The 18,846-nt window shown below is 53.0% G+C and overlaps 1 protein-coding gene across 3 annotated transcripts; it reads left to right on the top strand.

Annotated features, from left to right (window-relative positions):
• RELT (RELT TNF receptor) lies at positions 1-17,309 on the top strand (the record flags this gene model as incomplete). 3 transcript variants are annotated; one of them, XM_080913287.1, is made up of 11 exons in its annotated part: positions 1-131; positions 10,102-10,171; positions 11,495-11,569; positions 11,689-11,855; positions 12,018-12,097; positions 12,876-13,133; positions 14,311-14,391; positions 14,691-14,772; positions 14,914-15,168; positions 15,556-15,754; positions 15,916-17,309. In XM_080913287.1, the coding sequence occupies 10 exons, from the start codon at positions 10,106-10,108 to the stop codon at positions 15,961-15,963; spliced, it is 1,311 nt and encodes a 436-aa protein (XP_080769413.1). In that variant the 3' UTR covers positions 15,964-17,309. The 3 variants fall into 3 exon arrangements, with proteins under 3 accessions (XP_080769413.1, XP_080769412.1, XP_080769414.1); XM_080913286.1 differs by lacking the exon at positions 1-131 and adding an exon at positions 198-313; XM_080913288.1 differs by lacking the exon at positions 1-131 and adding an exon at positions 340-418.
• Positions 17,310-18,846: the final 1,537 nt, after the last annotated feature.

The raw sequence follows: 18,846 nt of genomic DNA on the forward strand, positions 1-18,846 counted from the left end.
CCGCGCAGCTTCCCGGCTGGGCCGGCGATTCATTCAAAAGGCGCGCAGGGTGCGCGGCCGGCCCGGAGCGCTCGCCTAGCGGGGCCCGGGCGCCGCGTCGGACGCGGAGCGAAGCTGGTGCTGCCCGCCAGGTAAGGAGGGCGCGCGCGGCCCGCAGCCCCGCTCCGCTGCTCTGGGGAAGTTCTCCGGCGCGGCGGATGCGTCAGCCTCACTCTCCTGCCCCGTCCTGTCCCATCCCGGCGCTGTCTACGCGTCCCGGAGCCCCTCGGCTGCGCGTCCTCCCGGCACCGCGCGCGGCGCAGTCTGTCAGAAGGTGCGCGAGAGGAAGCAGCGGAACTCGGCGTGCTAGGGGTCGGTGGAGCCCGGGAAACTTGGACTGACACCAAGGCCGGCTGCGGGACGGGACGGCGGCGCCTCGGTGCGGCTGCAGCGCGGGGCGGCCGGGAAGGGGGGGTGTTCTGAACGGTGTCAGCCGGTGACTGTGGGTGACACGGCGCATGAGGCGGCCTGGCCCGGGCGAACGTGTGGCTGGGACACTGGGCGGTGACGCGGAGCCTAGCGGGCCACACAGAGGGGCTCTGTGTGTGTGAGACTGGCAGAGTGAGTATGATTGTGTATGTGAGAGACCCCAGGTCACTGGGCTCACAGTGTATGGCCTGTAGTATGACCCGGGCTAATTGTGAGTATAAGGTAGACGAGAGGAACCCTAAATAGCTTAAGCACAGGGTCACAGGGTGCATGTGGGACCAATGAGGGAGGGAGAAAAGGGGGGGGGACTGAGACTGCCTTCTTAGGACAGAGTAAGGCGACAAGGAGAAATCCGACACCTTCCAGCAATTGAGGGGGCAAGGAAGATCAGGAGTCTAGGGAGTTAAGATCTCTGTCTCTCTCCAAGACACTTAGGAGTTCAATTTAGTGAGTTATCTGCACCCAGACATGACCTAGCAGAGGAATCCAAAGCTGGATGGGCTAGCACCTCTGGTATGGAGAAAACCTGAAGTGGTCTCAGTCTCCACTAACTCTCTCACACACACGCGCACACACACACACACACACACACACACACACACACACACACACCACTGAAGCCCCCAGCTTCTAGTAAGCCACACCAGGTATTTCTGTTTTGTTGTTAGAATCTCCCCTGCTGAGCCTCAGTCTCCCAGTCTGCAGAGAGGTGTGAGTAGCCTGTGAATCATCAGTTTGGGATCCTCTATTGTTTTTGGGTCAGTCTTCCCCATTCTCCTCTCCCCTCCAGACAGAAAGACTGCAGTGGGGGTGGGGGCAGGCTTCTGCTTGAGACACAATGGAGTGGTCCAAGGCTCCCTTGTGCTGGTGAACAGTTGGGAACAGTCTTGCCCACAGCTGGTCAAGAAGACCTCAGGCTCCCACTGTAAGGCCACCTGGTCCTTTAGACACTGACACCTCAATCCAATACTCAGGTCTCTTTTCTTTAGCCTCCTGGTTGGAGAGAGAGGGATTATTTGTTCTCCTGCAATGAATGGTCTGGTCTGATCTAGTCTTGGAGATCTTGCCTGATCTCTGGAAAAGGTCAACGCAATTCAAGAATGGGTGGCATGTAGGCTCCCTAGCTCTAGAGGTGACAGTAGCAATGGAGTACCACATGATACAAGTAGTATGTGGAGGTTCTGCTTTCTGTCACCCTCTGGAAATGGCTTTGAAACTTGGAGGGGGCAGTGACAGGCTCTACGTTAAACACCTCATAATGTGCTGTTTTACTGAATCCTTACAGTGGTTCTAAGATGTGTATCATTGTACACATTATTGTAGACTATTGTAGAGAGAGTAACTGAGGCCCAGAGAACCACAGTGGCTTGTCCAAGATCACAGAGAGTCAGGTCAGTGCCAGTACTAGAATTCAAGCCTTTTGACTCTGTGAGGTCCTTGGAGAGGTCTACCACTTTCACGGTAATTGCTCTCGGCATATCTGAACTCCCATCTATCAGACTTAGGCTGGCAGGCCTGGCACAGGTGCCCCATTATGAGTTTGTAGTGAGATTTGCATGCACATGTGGCTGGCAAATTGCAAGTAAGTGGGTGACTTAGACTTCGTGTCGTCCCCCCACCCCCAGCCAAAGATCACCAGAAAGACCTATCTCTTGTCTTTTAGAGCCTGCAGCTGGCCTTGAAAACTTGTAACTTGGCTCTGAAGTATCTGGAGTTAGCAGCACAGCTTAGGGGTAGCGGGGATAGTGACCTTCATCATACTTAAGATGTCCCCATCTCTCTATCTTTGCCTCTCATTTGCTGTGGTGGGGAACAAATGGGGTGACCTTGCGCTTGTACCCTACCCAGTCTGGGTCTCTGTCTCCCCATTCTTCCCATACAGCCTTTCTCATTCTGATCATTGCTGATGCTTGGCCTAGAGTTGGGACCGGGGACCAGGGTGTTCCTCAGTTCTCCCTGGAATGACTGGAGCTGTGCTTTTGGGGCTGATGAAAATAGCTGTCTTGGTCTCCAGGGGCTGAGCCCAAGTTATTTCCATCCCCAGCAAAGAGGTAGAAATAGCTCAGGGCCAGGAGAAGGAGAGAAGAGAGAAGGGTAACTAAGGGTTAACCTTCCCTTCTGGTCCAGCCTCTGTGGAGCCCCCCAGCTCTACTGTAGGCTCCACCCAAGCCAAACCATTGTGGGAACTTGGGCCTCTGGGGATGACAGTGGGGCCAAGCTGGGTTTCTGTTTGGTGTGGTGGTTGCTAGAGGGAGGTGCCTGTGTCTGCCATTGGTAGGAAGCATAGAGGGGTCCAACTTACAGAGCTGGCAGGCTCAGCCCCTGCACACACAGGGAGACTGGGGTTCCAGGGATGGCGGAGCACATAGGCGCTAGCATTACAGGTGTAGCTCTCCTGTCCACTTATCATCCTGCCACTTGATCCCTGGACACTTGGACAGCAAGGGCAGCAGGCTCTATCACCGCTTTGCAAACTTCTGTTTCAGCTTTGGCTCTCTCTTTGGCCCAACTGCCTTTTTTTTCCCATTTAGTTTTGCCTTTTCAGCACCATGAATTGAACCCAGAGTCTTGCACATGCTAAGCTGGTAGGAACAGCAGTCAGCATTGCAGCCCCGCTGTGTGCTCAGCCCCTGAGGCTCTCAGATCTTTGCTCCTGTCCTCCAGAGAGTCCTCAGTCCTTGTCGACATTGGCAAGGAAACCAGGAATCGGAGAAGGCATTTTTGAGACCCTAGTGCCACTGAGATCCACACCCAGGTCTATGGCCTTGAAGTTTAGACTTCTTTCCTGGGCCACCCTGGGAAAGACGAGCACTCTATAAATAAACTGCCCGTGTGTGCCTGGTTGGTTAGCACAGATGGAGGGGGATGGAGGGGCCCTGTGTGAGTTTGAGAGAAGGGACTAGATTTGGCTTATGCATGTTCAGCCGTGAGAGGGAACTCAGAGCCTATGGGCCTCGTACTCTGCCTCCGTGCTGCTCGCTCAGGCAGCCTCCTCACTACTGAGAAGGGCCAAAGGAGATGGAGGACTGATGGCCCAGTGGGTCCCCTGGTAGGTAAACTTCCTGAAGGCCAGGGTGGGGGCTGGGCCCAGGCCTACTTGTAAAGAGTTGCTGTTGTTAGCCAGTGTATTCTGGATCTTCCCCCAACATGAGGTCAGCTGAGAAGGCACAGCTGCCCTAAGTTATGGGCTACCTGTGAACTGTTGGACTTGTCTGCTCACTCTGTAACTTTCCTGACCCTGTCGTCTCAGCTGGTGTGGAAGTCATGCACACACAAGCCTCTGTTGGCAGGAGGACCTCTCATGTTGCTGAGACTGACTTTGGGTTCCTCACAGTGAGCTTCAGCACCCAAGCACCGGGTGGCCTTGACTGGACACTCTTTTGAGCCTGAGTTCACCTGTGACCCTGGTGAGGCTATGGTGTGAGAACGTTCTTCTTAGCCATCATTGTTTAGGTCAGATCCCAAATATCCACATCCTATGAGGCCCTGAATCACAAGTGACCTGTTCAAGGTCACAGATCCACTTAGTCACAGAGCCAAAGCTTCAGCCTAGGTGGGCTGTTCCAGAACCCATCCCTATCCCTGCTGACTCTGTAGTCATACGCGTGCCCACCCAGACCTCCGCACCATTCCTTTGGGTGGGGCCTCCTCAGCACCCAAGCCTAAAGAACTGGAGGGTGAACAGGAGTTCTATGGTTTCTCCTCAGTCTCTCCCTAAATTTGTGCTCCAGTCAATGAAGTTGGGATGATGGAGTCACTGCTTATGCTGAGCAGTCTCTAGACCATCCTGGCTCATCATCAATTCAGTGAGGAGGTGTGTGGTCAGCCATGCTGATTTCTGGGGGTGGGAGGAGTAGCAACAAGAATGAGAGATGAACTGAGTGTTTCCCAGCACCTTCTGGGCCCTTGCTGTCCTGTCTTAGGGCCAAAGGAGGTGGTCCAGGTATGGTCGTGCGGTTTAAAGGTTAGTGCGGTTTAAAGCAGGCCCTTGAAAGCCATGAGTGTCCGGTTTGGGTGCCATGAGCAAGAGCTGACTGTTGCTTGTCTCCTCTCCAGGATTGGTAAACCGCGTCACCTTTCAGACCGGTTTAGTTTTAAACCACTATTACATGCGTTTGTTTATTCTGTGCTGACAGGGTGGTGGTGTGGAAGTCAGGACAACATCAATTTTTCCCTTCCACCATGTGGATTCTGGGAGTTGAACCCAGGCAAGTGCCTTAACCCACTGAGTTGTCTTACTGGCCCTAGACCAAGTTCTTGCAGGTTATTCAAGTATCTCAGCCTCCTTTTTGCAAGTATGGATCATGGAAGCCTGTGTTGAAAGATCCAGCGGTTCTCAGCCTGGAGAGGAGATGGGACATGTAAAAGGGTCCTTGGGGTGCTGCGTACTGTCCCGGGGGTGACTGCCTAGTCACAGACACTCTTCTCTAGCTTCAGACTTGTGCTAAGCAGGAGTGAGAAGATTGCATTCATTTCCTACTCAGACTGGAGGAGTTGGGAGAGCCAGATCTGGCTGCCTCAGCCCTTTTCTTAGCCTTAAGGAGCCAATTAGCCCTTTCAGCTCCTTCTGCCCCCTTACCACCGAAGCTGCTGAAAGATAGACCCAGTGGCAGCCAGGAGGTCTGAGGAACAGAAACGTGCCCAGTTCTGCTGCTTGGAAGTGTGGGTGGCATAGGACTCTGAGGGTCCACGTTGGAGAAGAGTGAGTGACCTACATGGTCATGTCTGCCCAGAACTGGGAAGAGAGCAGAGTGTGGGGATGCCCTTTCTGCATAGCCTCTAGACAGCTTTTATTTGACTCTGGGTCTTCACCCTCAATAGCAACCCTGGAAGCCGCTCTTCCTGCCTTTGGGAATTCCCAGATTTCCTGTCTTCTTGCTTCCTATAGTTTCCAGTGCTTTTCTGTGTGATCTGCACAAAGTAGCACACTGCAGGCGTAAGCATGGGTCCTGAGGCTGCTAGGTGGGGAACACACCTCTTCTGGGCCTTGCTAAGTCTATTCTAATCAACCATCACCTGAGCCACCTTACACTAGCCTTCCTGCTACCAGATTGGCAAGCACTCTTGAAAGGGTCTACCTGCAGTCAGAACTAGGCTTCAGAGTTGGAAAGGCAGAGATGAGGCAGTTCTGGCCTCTGTCCCGCCTTTAGTACTTAGGGCTGTGGGACCCCCCCACAGGTGACTTCCCCCAACCTGTTTACCCAGTTCTGAGAGGGAATATTCACTTCTTTTATGGGGATTGAGGTGAGCCAGGGTGAGGGGTAGTCCCCAGTTGAGGTTGGCCCCCTTCTGTTAGGGAAGCCGGCAATGCTTAGCAGCCTTAACTGGTGCCCAGTGTGGGCACTGCCCTACTTCGCCCCAGTTGCCTGGGAACCGCTGGGTCCTTTACTAACCTGGATTTCTCTATTGATGTTGTCTTTGTTGCTGCCTGGTGCAGCCACTGCTGAGGAAGGCCTGTGTCCAGCTGTGTTTCCAAGCAACCCTTGCCTCTAGAGGCTGCAGAGAAGGCCACAGGCTAGAAAGCAGAATCTGCCTTCTTACCTGCCCTACCCCAGGTGGGCCCTGGGCACACCACCATCTCCCTCAGTGCCCTCACTTGGCTGGCAGCCTAGCTCACCTGCCTGCCTAGAGGCAAATCACTCAGTGTTTCTTCTGCTTAACTCTTCAGGGTTCCCACAGGCTCTGGGAAAAGTACAAGCTCAGCATGACCTGGACTCTGCTTGCCAGTCTTCCCAGGCTCCTCTCCTACACCTCCCACCCCTACCTTACTAATCACTGATCATCCGTACAAAAGAGAACTTCCCTGTGCTTCACACTTGCTGGTCAGATGTGCATTTCCTTTCTAAACATTTACACATGGTGAAGTGTAGTGTGTACATCTTGCAGGGTTACTCTCTGCCAGTCCTATGCTGAGATCCTCTTTTTGTGCTCACGCGAGCCCTCTGCACTGGCTCCATAGCCTCGCAGCCAGTGGAGAACAGAGGAGGGCAGCGCTGTGTTCAGTAATGTTTCCCCGGGTTAGCAGAGGGCTTCAGAACCAAGTCAAGAGCAACCCCGCCTCTGACCTCCTTTACCAGTGGTGTGTGCTCTCTCTGGCCCTCCTTCTCTGGCATGACTAGTCCGGTCTACTGAAGACCTCACTTCTGTTTCTCATCTCCAGTACAGCACACACCCAGCGTAGCACTGGGCATAAAGGACAGCTTGTGGTGAGAAAGAAGCTGTGCAAATGGCACCATAGCTGAGGAGAGGTAGTGGTTGGGGGAGCCTCCAGGAGGAAGTGACTTTGAACTACACTCTGGAGGAAGAGTAGGTGTTGGCCAAAAGTGATAGGAGGGGTTTCTGGGCAGAGGAAACAGCAGGTAACTCATCTCTGTGACTTGAAAGAAGCTTCAAGGAGATGAGAAAGAAACTTATGGTGGCTGGCATACGGTGCGTATTTGTGTAAGGAGGTTTTCAGAGGTAAGTTGAGAAGCCATTCTGAGGGTGGGGGAGCTGGTTCAGGACACACCCACTTCTGTCAGGATACTCAGGCTGCAGATGATGTTACCCAGAGGTCAGAAGAAGAGGACAGAGGCCCTGGGGGATCTCTGGGGCTGTGTTTTGGGGGGCCTTAGCTGAGGCCAGGGGTAAACCCACAGATTCGGTTCTAGGAAAGAGGAAGCTGCCTGAGGCTGTACAGCTTCCTCTTTCTGAGGCCTCATGCTCCTCCTTGGCAGCCTCTATGGCAGTGTGGGTCCCTGCTGTAGCTCTGCTAGTTGGCTTGTACTCAAGGAATTCTGTTCTGATTGTTGGGCACTTTTCTAGAGGGCTGGGTTTTAAAAAGCCCCTCCTTCCTCTAGCCTCTGAGCCCATTTGGTAGAGGCATCAAGTTCCATGCCTGGGTTAGGTGCTGGGCTTTGTGGTGAATAGAGCAGACATCCCTGCCCTGGCTGCTGTCTGGTTGGGGGACAAGCTGTGACAAACAAGCCAACAAATACTTAATTACCACCCCATGGGGGTGTGGGGAGGAAAACCCATGACCCACTTGAAGCCCATTACCTGGGTTAAGCTTCATGACAGACTTCTGCACAGGAGATAAACAACCCATCCTGTTGATGAGGAAACTGAGGCTAGAGAAGCTAGGGGCTCAAGTGTCACAGGAATTAGTAGCTATGAGGATGCTCAGGGATAGGAGACTTGGAGGAGTGGCCTTTGAGCTAACTTCCTTCTCTGCTAGAACCCTGCCTCTTCAACCCTGTATGGCTAGGGTAACTCTCCCCTCTCAGGTACCCTGGAGCTGGAAGGGCTTTGAGGGCATTACCCTTTACTCTTGGGCTGCAGGGTTCCCATTTCTGGCATCTGTCCTCCTGGAGGTGCTAGGCCCTGGGGCATCACTGAGGGTTTGGCCTTCTAGACAAGAGAAGTATGGGGAAGAGCTCACCTGACCCCTTCTAGCCTAGGGGCTTCTCTGAACTTGTTTTCCCATGGGTTTCCAGGGCAGTGTTTTGGATTCTACAGGACTAGGAGGCAGAGGCTGAAACAGCAGGTGTGCACACGTGTGCATATATGCCTGAGCAGGCAGAAGCAGGGTGTGGGTAGGGGTTCAGTCTGGTTGAGAGAGGGGGCATGCAGCCAGACTGAAGTAAGTGCCAGTTTTGTGGTAATTAGAAGGTGCATAATTAGAAGGCAGGGGTGCTGGGCGGCGGCTGTCGGTAGATATCCCTGAGTGGGCTCAGGCTTCAAGACTGGGCCTCTGGACCCTCACTTTCCTCCAGAAAGTCTTCAGATCATTTGGTTTCTGGTCTATCTGCAGATGAACAGCCACATAGTCTCTTCTTGTGGCTCAGGTCACCCAGCAGGTGCAATTAGGGCCTGGGTGGTCTCTTGCCTCTGGGCTTTTACCTCTTACTTGTCTCCCATTGTCCTAGCCCTCTAAACTGCCTGCGGATATGAAGGGCTGCCGGGTCTGGAAGTATGGTATGGGACAACCTGAAGACGGGGTTTCTGGTCATGTCTGTGGTGGTGAGATCCTTTGATGAACTGGAAGGGCCGTAGGAGATGGTCTTGAGTGGACACATAGCCAGGGAGAGTTAAGACATTGGTGCAGAACCTGGAAGGCACTTTTGTGATCGAATTTGAGGAAGGATAGGTCATGGGATGGGTCATGGGATGGGTCAGGAGTGCACCTGTTGAGTGCTGACTGCCACATGTGGACTTTACCTACTCTGGAGCCTGGCCTTCCCTGTCTCTGGTTTTCCCCTTAGTTGGCCTGAGGCCCAAGAGGGGCCTGCTGCCAGTGATCTGGAGAGTCCCTGGATGATGTGACAGCAGCTCCTCCCCATCCCATCCCCTGGGTGAAACTGGAACCTTTGGCCCTGCTAAGGTCTTTGTGGGGCCAGGCCCAGGTCAGGCGGCAGATAGGTTTTCTCTGCTCCACTCTTATTTCCATCTGGGAAGCGTGGTTCCTAGCAGAGAGGGGGCTCTGTGACCTGGAACTTCCTGCAAGTAATAAGTCCTCTGTGAGGCTTGGCATCAAACAGCCTGTGACCCCTCGTCCAGTGGTGTGGAGGAGGGCTAGCCTGTGAGCACCCTTGGGTTTCAGAGGTTGCTCATAGCTTGTGTTAGATGAACACCCTATCCTAGCCTAGGACCCTGAAGCCAGGTCTCCAGGAAATACACATGAACTTTGTGTTGCCTAATCTGAATCCTTTCTACCATTCCAACCTTGACCACTAGCTAGAGACTTCTCTAGAGGTAGTGCTGTCTGGGCATCAGAGGGGATGTCACTCAGCCTGGGGAGCTGGCATCAATGGCTCTCTGGAACATCTCGGAGAGGGAACATTGCCTTTTAATCTGTTTGCCATAGTGTCCTCTGTGGACATTGGTGTTCCTAATTTCCTAGTGCAGAGGCATGTCTGGCATATAGGCGTCATGACAGTCCCAGGTCTGCCATGACACGTAGGCAGGTAGAACAGGTGACAGAGTGAGCCAGACTTCTGGAAGTACTTCCACATAAAGGCCTTTGAGCTAGGTGTGAAGGGTTGGGGCCTTCCTGTAGCTGAGCCTGCAGGAATTAAGGCAGTGTGAGAGTGGTCTGGGCGCTGTGAGAGGTTGGGGCTAATAGCAGGGCTAGAGGCAGTAGCCATCTTTTAAAAATATTTATCATTATGTATATGAGTATACTGTCGCTGTCTTTAGACACATGAGAAGAGGGCATCAGATCTCGTTACAGATGGTGTGAGCCACCATGTGGTTGCTGGGACTTGAACTCAGGACCTCGGAAAGAGTAGTCAGTGCTCTTAACCGCTGAGCCATCTCTCCAGTTGCCATCTCATCTTAACCCACAGCTCAGACCTTCCAGAGCTTCTTTCCTCTTGGCCCTCTCTGATACCTCAGGGCACCTGGCTGTATATGGAAGCACTCCCTCCTCTGGGAAACCTGAACTAGAGAGCCAACAGTGTCCCTCCAGCCTTGGCCTAAGGCTGGCCCTAAACATGTCAGCTGTACCTCTGCTCAGACTCGAATCCTGCCATGTGGGCTGAATGCTTGCTTAGCACACAGCAGCACTCCTGTCATTGTGAATGTGGCCAGGAGGGAGACAGCAGCTGCCTGCCTGGTCTGGCTGCTCTCCTGAGCTTCCTTTATCTGCCCTAGGTCAATGTCACTCCAGGGCCTGATGATGAAGCGGACCTTGCTGTGCTGGCCCCTGTCTTGCCTCTTTGTGGTGAGTTGGGGAAGGGCCCAGAGAAGCTAAAATAGTTGGAATCTGAGTATGCAATCAGCACTCCAAAAGGGGAGGATACAGGCCCTGCTGCGGAGCCTCAGGGGGAACTTAAATGCTTGTCTTCTTCTGGGAAGAATCCAAGGCCTTCAGACCCAATGAAGCATTTACTAGTACTACCTGGCATTAGGTAGTGATGCTGTAGAGACAGACATAATCTCTTCTACTCATGATATACAAACCAGGGAATATAATTTTCCCTAGAAATTCATACATGGGCATCAGGCATAGCTGAGGGCAAGGTGCTTACCTCCTGCTGGTGTTGGACAGGGCTAGGAAGACATCTGGGGACCTGGAAGACATTGAATAACTTAGGTGCTGGATGTAGGAACTGTATTAACTGAAGGAAGCCCTTATTCTGGGCTTGGAGTCAGAGTACCTACAGACTTGTAGCCTCAGGCAGCACCTTGAGGTCTGATCTGTGTGGTGGTCTTTCTGCTGTAATTCTGGAAGCTCAGGGAGACCTCCAGGAGGTAGCCTACAGCCTTAGCAGGTGCTGGGTTGACAATCTACCTTCAGGGTAACTGGCCCTGGAGCCTCCTAGCCCGAGTAGCTGGAGCTAAGTTGGAGGACCAGGTCTTCCCACAGCAGGAGTCAAGACAGGTAGTTCATTTGATTGAGTGGGAAGCAAAGGGAGCTCATCAGAGAGGGGCTAGTAATCCATATCTAGATGAGTGTTTCTATGGAATGTGGGTGGTATGCTGTGTTTAGGTGCAAGGTATGAATGGGGTGGCCTTGGTACGGGGTTGGGAGGGGAGAGGTCACGGAGAAGGATGTGGTCTCAGACTCAGCTCCAGGCCCAGAATAGTAAGTAAGCACCAGCTGCAGACTTGGCTCTAGGCATGATAAACAGAGGGTAGTTAATGACATGCCCAGCTCAGGGGTGAGGGGAGGCGTGTAGCAGGAAGGGAGACAATCTCAGAGGAATTCGGAAGCATTTCCTCCTCATCTGTCTGGGGTGAGGAGGTGTAAGTCATCTGAAAGAGCTGTAATTCAGAGGCTCAAGGGCTTGAGGTCCTGATCCTGTCTGGGGCTTTCCAGTATTTTCTAGAAGTAGATATGGTTCTCTTTTTATCTAGACACTGGCAGTGCAGCAGAACTGGCTGAGGCAGGCCCTAAGAGAACCCCTGAAGTCTGGGTAGGGAGCCTGTGTAGTCCGACTCATGCTCTTTCAGGAAGCAGGTAGCGAGCAGATGACCCTGATGGTGTTTTAACATTGTCTTCCTCCGTCACCATGTCCTCTGTGCTCTACCTGCATTCTTCCAGCTGCTGCCCTGGCCCCTGGCCACCCCAACACCGATAACTCCTTGGCTGTGTCCACCTGGCAAGGAGCCTGACCTGGTGAGCGATGTGCTGCCCTGTCCCAGGGTGATTCCTGAGGGCAGAGGGGAGCCTAGGTCTGGATGCCCAGGGGCTTCTGGCCTGGCTTCAGGCCTTGCAATCTTCCTCCTCTCCCACAGGATCCAGGGCAGGGCACATTATGCAGAACTTGCCCCCCAGGCACCTTTTCTGACTCATGGGACTCCTACCCATGCCAGCCTCATCACCAATGCAGCCTTCACAAGAGGTTGGAGGCCCGGGCTGGCACAGCAACTCAGAATACAATGTGTGGAGACTGTCAGCATGGGTGAGCATGGGAGGAAGGTGGGCCACTGCTCCCTGAGTAGGCCTCTCTTCCCAACTGTGACATGACGGGGACCATTGAGGGCACTTGGTAGGAAGCAACCCAATTTTTTTCTAAGGACAGGTTTTTACTTCTGGACCTCAGTGACATCTTCCCTCCCTGCAGGTGGTTTGGGCCACAGGGAGTTCCTCATGTTCCGTGTCAGCCATGTTCCAAGGCACCTCCAAGTACTGGTGACTGTGATGGTGAGTGGTAGAGGTTGGGTTAGGAAGGGGGGGTCAGTGAACTTGAGCCCAGGAGTCCCTGCAGCAGCCATGTAGAGAAGTAGGGCCCTCTGGCAGCCTACAGGAGAACAGGCAGCCAGAAACTATCCTGTAATATCTGGCCACCCACCTTACTGACTTTAGAGTAGTAGAGACAATCCAGCATCAGACAGGCGCCATTATTAGGATTAGGGGTTCATATCCTGTTTGGTCCTATTGCCCCTATTCTTTCCATAAGAACCCTAAAGATGCATGTGCACGTGCACATGTGCCTTTACACATACATGTGACCTTTACCACTGAGCCAGTCACCCCTTGAGGCTACTAACTCATGTGCTGTTGTGAGCAGGCGAGATCCTATGTCCCTTTGCCCAGGAGTGTACCATGTAGATCTGTTGACTCCATACACTCGTATGAGGGGCAGATGTAGGCTGGGCTGAAGGAAGCCTCACTGGGTAATTGATTGGATGGTCAAGAAAGAAAGGCATGAAGCTGCCTTTGTCTTTTTAGTGTGGCAGGGTCCCCCAGCTTCATGCTCAGATTCTTGGATTTGCTGCCACCATTTCTGTTCCCAGCCTCCTATCCAGACCTAGCCAAGGCTCCCAAGCAAGGCAGATCACCATCTTGTGTGTGGTGAAGTGGGCAGACACAGCAGGTCAAACAGAGAGCCTTTCTGGGGCTGAGAAGGGGCACTACCAGCCTAGCAACTTCTTTTTATGTTTTCCTCTGCTTCCTTGCTTTCATCCTCTGTGGTATTCAGAGTTGGGGCGGCGGGCTCGGCGTGGTGTCGAAGCAGCAGCAGGTGCCAGTAGCAACGGTGAACCTCGGCAGCCTGGGAATGGCACTCGGGCAGGCGGTCCTGAGGAGACGGCTGCCCAGTACGCAGTGATTGCCATCGTTCCTGTCTTTTGTCTCATGGGGCTTCTGGGCATTCTGGTGTGCAACCTGCTCAAGCGGAAGGGCTACCACTGCACAGCCCAAAAGGAAGTCGGGCCCAGCCCGGGTGGAGGAGGCAGTGGTAAGACATGGCTGGGTCCAGGTAGGGAGACTAGGGGCTTTGCAGGGAGCCTTCCTGGTCTAGGGGTCTGACAGGAGAGGACTAGTCAGGAAGGCTTCCTGGAGGTGCTGTACGACAGCAGTGCAGCCTGACGTGGAGGATGATAAGGGGCTGACCTGTGGCAATAGGCAGAGGTAAAACAGCGAGTGGCTGAAGTGGTGTTGGTAAGATTCCTGCTCTGGGTGAGGCCCTGCTCCACCGTAGGATTGGGACTCGGTAGGGGCCACAAGCTGTAGTTGTTCAGTTCAAAATGACGCGTGGCCTCTGGTCTGAAGCAGGGGAATGCCTTGCATCAGGTGGGGCTGGCAGAGCCACTGCTCTGGTGGGCGCCACACAGGGTTCAGGTTTCAGCTCCACTGTAGTTTGAGATACTGAAACCAGAGGGAGAGGGTCTTGAGCTCATTACTTTCATTGTTTACAATGCCTGTTGAAGTGTAGAGATCTCATGGGCAGACAAGCACTGCTGTGGACCATCAGGAACCTTCTGGCCAAGTCAAGAGTAATACAGCATCTCCCATGTTCGATTTCCAAGGCCCCTCCAGCTCCTAACACTGAATCATAGAGGGAGTGGGTAGAAGGTAGCAAACCAGAGCCATTTCACCTACGACTATACTTTTGCTAGCTTAGTAACTTTAGCCACTGGCTGCTGCCTGGGCAAACAGTTTTGGAAATATGCTACTGGTTTAGAACCTACCACAGCGGCCCATTCCCACACCCCCGAGGCTTAAGCCCAAGGCTGTTAAATAGTTTTATGGACAGGGTGGTGTGCAGAGAAGTAATAGGCCTGGAGAGGTGTTGGGAAGTTCTGAGCATGGAGAGCCCATAGCTCCCCGAGGCTAAGAAAGATCCAGTGACTACCCAGAGGAGGCTGGTGCATGGATGTGGTTTTCAGATGGTCCTGAGAGCACTGAACACTTGGAGTTTTTGGTGCAGAATAACAAAGATGACAGCGTACTTTTTTGAGTCAAGGTAGCCCACTGGTGATCGACTTAGCTGTCTTGTCATCTGAACTCCACAGTAGATTCTGCTGCAACACCGAGAAAGGTCTTTGGCGCCCTCTGCCAGCAGATCCTGGTGTAGCTTGGGAGCCTTGAGCCCCATCTTCTCTAGAATCATGGATTCCTTTTCTTTTCTTCAGGGATCAATCCCGCCTATAGGACAGAGGATGCCAATGAGGACACTATTGGAGTCCTGGTGCGCCTGATCACTGAGAAGAAAGGTGAAGAGTGTCTTCTGTTTCATCCTATGCCTGGGAGTGGAGGGTCTCCTAGAGCCTTAGATAATGCTTGGGGGAAATCCTGCCCAGCTCTGCCTCCCCAGTCCAAAGCCTCAGTTTGTCAGGGGCTCTGACCCTGGGTGCTGCATTTTTGCCTTTGATCTTGGTTGGTAAGGGATGGAGAAGGGCACGCAGTTTGGGCCCTGGGTCAGGGATGTGGGAATAGGCAGGGGCTATCTGCCGAGGTGTGGGTGGGGTGCTCCTTCAGTTTGGAGCTAGGTTCTGACTCCACCTGCCCACAGAAAATGCAGCGGCCCTGGAGGAGCTGTTGAAAGAATATCACAGCAAACAGCTGGTACAGACAAGCCACAGGCCTGTACCCAGGTGAGGGGTGGGGCCCTCAGATAATCAGCTCGCCTCCTGGGGATCTCCTCTTGGGTCTGTTCCTTTTCATGTCACCTTTGTCCTTTTTCTTGATCCTTTTCTGGCTTGCTCCAGTGACCATTTCTACTCTTCTTCCCACAGGCTGCCGCCGGCTTCCCCCAGCATGCCACACATCTGCCCACATCATCACCACCTCCACACTGTGCAGGGCCTGGCCTCACTCTCTGGCCCCTGCTGCTCCCGTTGTAGCCAGAAGTGGCCAGAGGTGCTGCTGTCTCCTGAGGCAGCAGCTGCCACCGCTCCTGCTCCCACCCTTCCGCCTGCTGCATCCAGGGCTCCCAAGGCTAGTGCCAAGCCAGGACGTCAGGGCGAGATTACCATCTTGTCTGTGGGCAGGTAAGGTGGGCAGAGAGCTGAGTTTGGGATAACTTGATGGCCTGAAGATAGGCAAGTCTGTGGGTCAGTGTAGTAGTGCTCACTAGCTTTTCCTGGGCATCTGTGGGTAGTGTAGGTGACCAAAAAGGTCATTCCCAGCTGTGCTCACATTGAGCTCTTCCTGAGGCACGGTCTTGATGTTATCACACCTGGGACTTTTTACGCCAAGGTATCTAACTAGATGTGGGGTTGCTGGACACAAATAGCTGAGAAGGACTCTTGAGTTGTCTAACAGGCTCAACCTGTGTGTGATCTTGGAAACTTCAGGATGACCGAGTAGGTGCTGCCTTCTTTGGCTAGGATTCCCCACTGATGAGGGCTGTTGGTACCACCTATACCTACCTACAGGTTCCGTGTGGCTCGCATTCCTGAGCAGCGGACCAGTTCATTGTTATCTGAGGTGAAGACCATCACGGAGGCTGGGCCTTCAGAGGGTGATCTCCCCGACTCCCCACAGCCTGGTCTTCCCCCCGAGCAGCGGGCACTGCTGGGAAGTGGTGGAAGCCATACTAAGTGGTTGAAGCCCCCAGTAGAGAACAAGACTGAGGTAAGTGGTGGGGGTAGAGGGATTTTTGTGTTAGCACCTGGGTCAACACTGACAGAAAAGAGGCCCGTCGAGGCAGTATGGGGAGCTCTGGGTAAATGCCACTTTTTGAAGCCCAAGGTGGCCTCTTGACTCAGTTCTGACCCTTCAATCCTGACCTCCAGGAGAACCGCTATGTGGTCCGGCTAAGTGAAAGCAACCTGGTCATCTGATGAGCTGTCTGGAAGCAGACACTCTGCCCTGTCCTGGGAGGTTCTGAAGGCTTCCTGCAGGAGGGATAGCTGCAGCTGGGACTGAGGACCAAGATGCAAAGGCCTAGCAGACAAAACAGCAAAGGCCAAGTCCTGGAGGTGGGACCGTCCGCCCCACTGAGGAGGCAGCCTGCGGCACAGCACGTGAGCAGGAGATCAAGAGCCCACCCTATCCCTGCAGCCCCGGTTACTTCCATGCAGGGTGCTGTAACCCTGTGCCTGCCCTGAACACATCATAGGAGCCCTCTGTCCCTTAGGGGTCTGGTTTGGTGGAGGAGTGCTATCTGTACCTGGTCCCTAGCTTGTGCCTTGGGATCTAATCACTCTTGCCCATGCCCTGGACCCTGGATGTGACTCCCTTTCTTCTGGCAGGGAAGGGGTAAAAAAGAGCCCTGTACTGGTGGCAGAGTACCTGGGTTCCAATCCTGGGCTCATCCCTAGGTACTGACTGTGACGTTGGGGGAGGAGAGCTCAGTTTCCAGGACCTCTCCAGCTCTTTGCAGATTCTGGGCTGAGTCCTGTTGCGGGGAGCTTGACTTTACTACCCTCCCATTAGTAGCTTTATCTGGCCTGTTTTTGCTGCTTCCTGGGCCTTGGCCTTCATGGCTCCCATGGGACTGTCTATTATGGTGATGCCTACAGAAGGGGCTTAATGCATGTGCCTGCCCCTTCCCTGCTATTTTTAATGAAAGTGAAAAATGACTTGACTTGGACAGGGCTCTCTGGTGCAGAGCCTCAGTCCACCCCGCTGCCCTCAAGCTCTGGAGCTATGGGAAGAGAGGGAGTGCCTGTGCTCTGTGGTTTTCTATGCCCTTGTGGTACAGTGTCTGCCTGAGTTTTGGGTAGCAGGAGTGACTCAATCCATCCTGTCTTAGTCTCCGCTCTGGCTCAGTGCCTCGTTATTTATGTGGGGCCGTGCAGGCACGGGGCCCACTGCCCATCCCATTTCTTATTTATTGAAACCTGCTGTTGCCCTGGCCCTACATCTCCAGCCCCACACACTTGAGTAATAAAAGGTGGAAAATGTTGTCATGAGGTGCTTCCGTTTCCAGTATCCTCTCTGAAAAACTGCTCACCTCATTCTTCCAGGGCCCTAGCCAGGCGAGAGACACGCTGTCCTTCCCTCATCAGCACCTTTGAGACCAGGGAAACAGGCATAGGTGGCTCCTCGTCTCATTCTCACCCAGGTCCCCAGGTTTCCCAAAGAAATACAGGCTGAGCTATATATGTGATTGAAGTGTTCCCATGATCATTTCAAAAAGTCTTCTAAAAAAGGGGTAAACTTTTTTAACCCAATATATCCAGAATATTTTCATTGCAATATAAAATCATTATGAAAATTATGAACGAGCTCCTTTTTTTTTCAGTTTAGAATCTTATATATTTTACACATCTTGACATGAACTAATATATTTCAAGGGCACGAGAATGATGTGGTGTGTGGCAACAGCTCTAGAGGAAGCTCCCAGTGTGGGAGGGGAGTGTGATCCATGAAATGGGAGCAGCATGTGCAAAGGCCAGACCAGTAGTGGCTGAGGGTCCCCAAAGTGGTCAGAAAGAGGCAAAGACTTAGCCTGTTTAGCCACAGTGTAAAGTGCAGAAACACCCAGAACAGGAAGTTGTTATTTATAGCTGTCTGGGTAACAAGTGACAGGGAGAAACAGAAGGACCCAAGAGATTCCTAGGGCAGATGGGATGTGAGGTAAGGACACCTAGTGGTGTCACAGTGTTGATATGAAGCCCTGGAACTCTCAGGAGACAGATCTGAGTGACAAGACTATTTTACACTTAGATGGACGTTTACAACTGAGCAGAGAGGGTGCGTGTTTTAGAAAACGGTTTTAGGGCAGACCCCAGGGCCTGGCAGTAAGAAAGCCATCAGGGTCCTGGGAGCCAAGAACGGGCGTGGAACTTGGGCTAAGTTGGCTGAGAGGCCAGGAAGGTTGCCATGGGGATGGATGGGGTCTTTGTGTTTCCAAAGGAATGTGGTGAGAGCTGGACCAATACAGGAGACACCACCCTATACCAAAGTTGCCATGGCTGGTAGGACCTTAAGTTAGGGTTTTATCAGTGTGTGGTATACTATTTAATATGGGGAATGGCACATGCAAACACTACTGGAGGTGTAAAAGCCTAGCCTGGAAGAGGGGACCAGGTGGCTTCACTGAGGACAGAAGTCTTCTGGGCAGAGATCAAGGTAGGTGGGTGGGCCTAGCAGTGGCAGGAAAGGAGGGAAGGAAAAAAAGCCACTGTTGACAGGATAGACATTTGTAAAGCCCACCTATCTCTGCTTCTCCCTACATCCTCTGGGTACAGGATACTCTGTGGGATTTTTGTAAACTGGGAGTAGACAGGGTCTCTTGTGTATCCAAGATAATGGCCCCTATGGCTGCAGGGTACCGCACACTTGGCATCCATTTACTGGATGTATCTCAGGGTTTGCCTATCCCTTCAGCCAGCCGACTCATGGACCCCACTTACTACTTGGTGTGGCATGTGAAGATAAGAGTGTGTCCTGGAGAGTGAGGTAGGAGGTGGGACCCCAGCCATTTTCTGGGAAGGCTAGATTAGAGACACATTCAGATACCATCGGGGCAGAGACACCATGTTCAGGCTTCCAGACTGGTTAGGACACCTCTGTCACTATAAACACTTCTCTACCCTGCCCCTGCTTGCTGAAAGAATGGCTTTTCCATTTGCTTCTTGGGTCATCAACTTCTTCCCAACATCAAGGCAGAGGTATGATGCAGATGTGACATTTTTATTCTCCACAGCCCCACCTTTCCTTCACCTTTCCTTGAAAACTTTCCTACAAATCCCTGCAGCTCTTCTCGGTGAGTGGAG

The sequence above is a fragment of the Micromys minutus genome, assembly GCF_963924665.1.
Source record: "Micromys minutus genome assembly, chromosome: 2".
Taxonomy (NCBI): domain Eukaryota; kingdom Metazoa; phylum Chordata; class Mammalia; order Rodentia; family Muridae; genus Micromys; species Micromys minutus.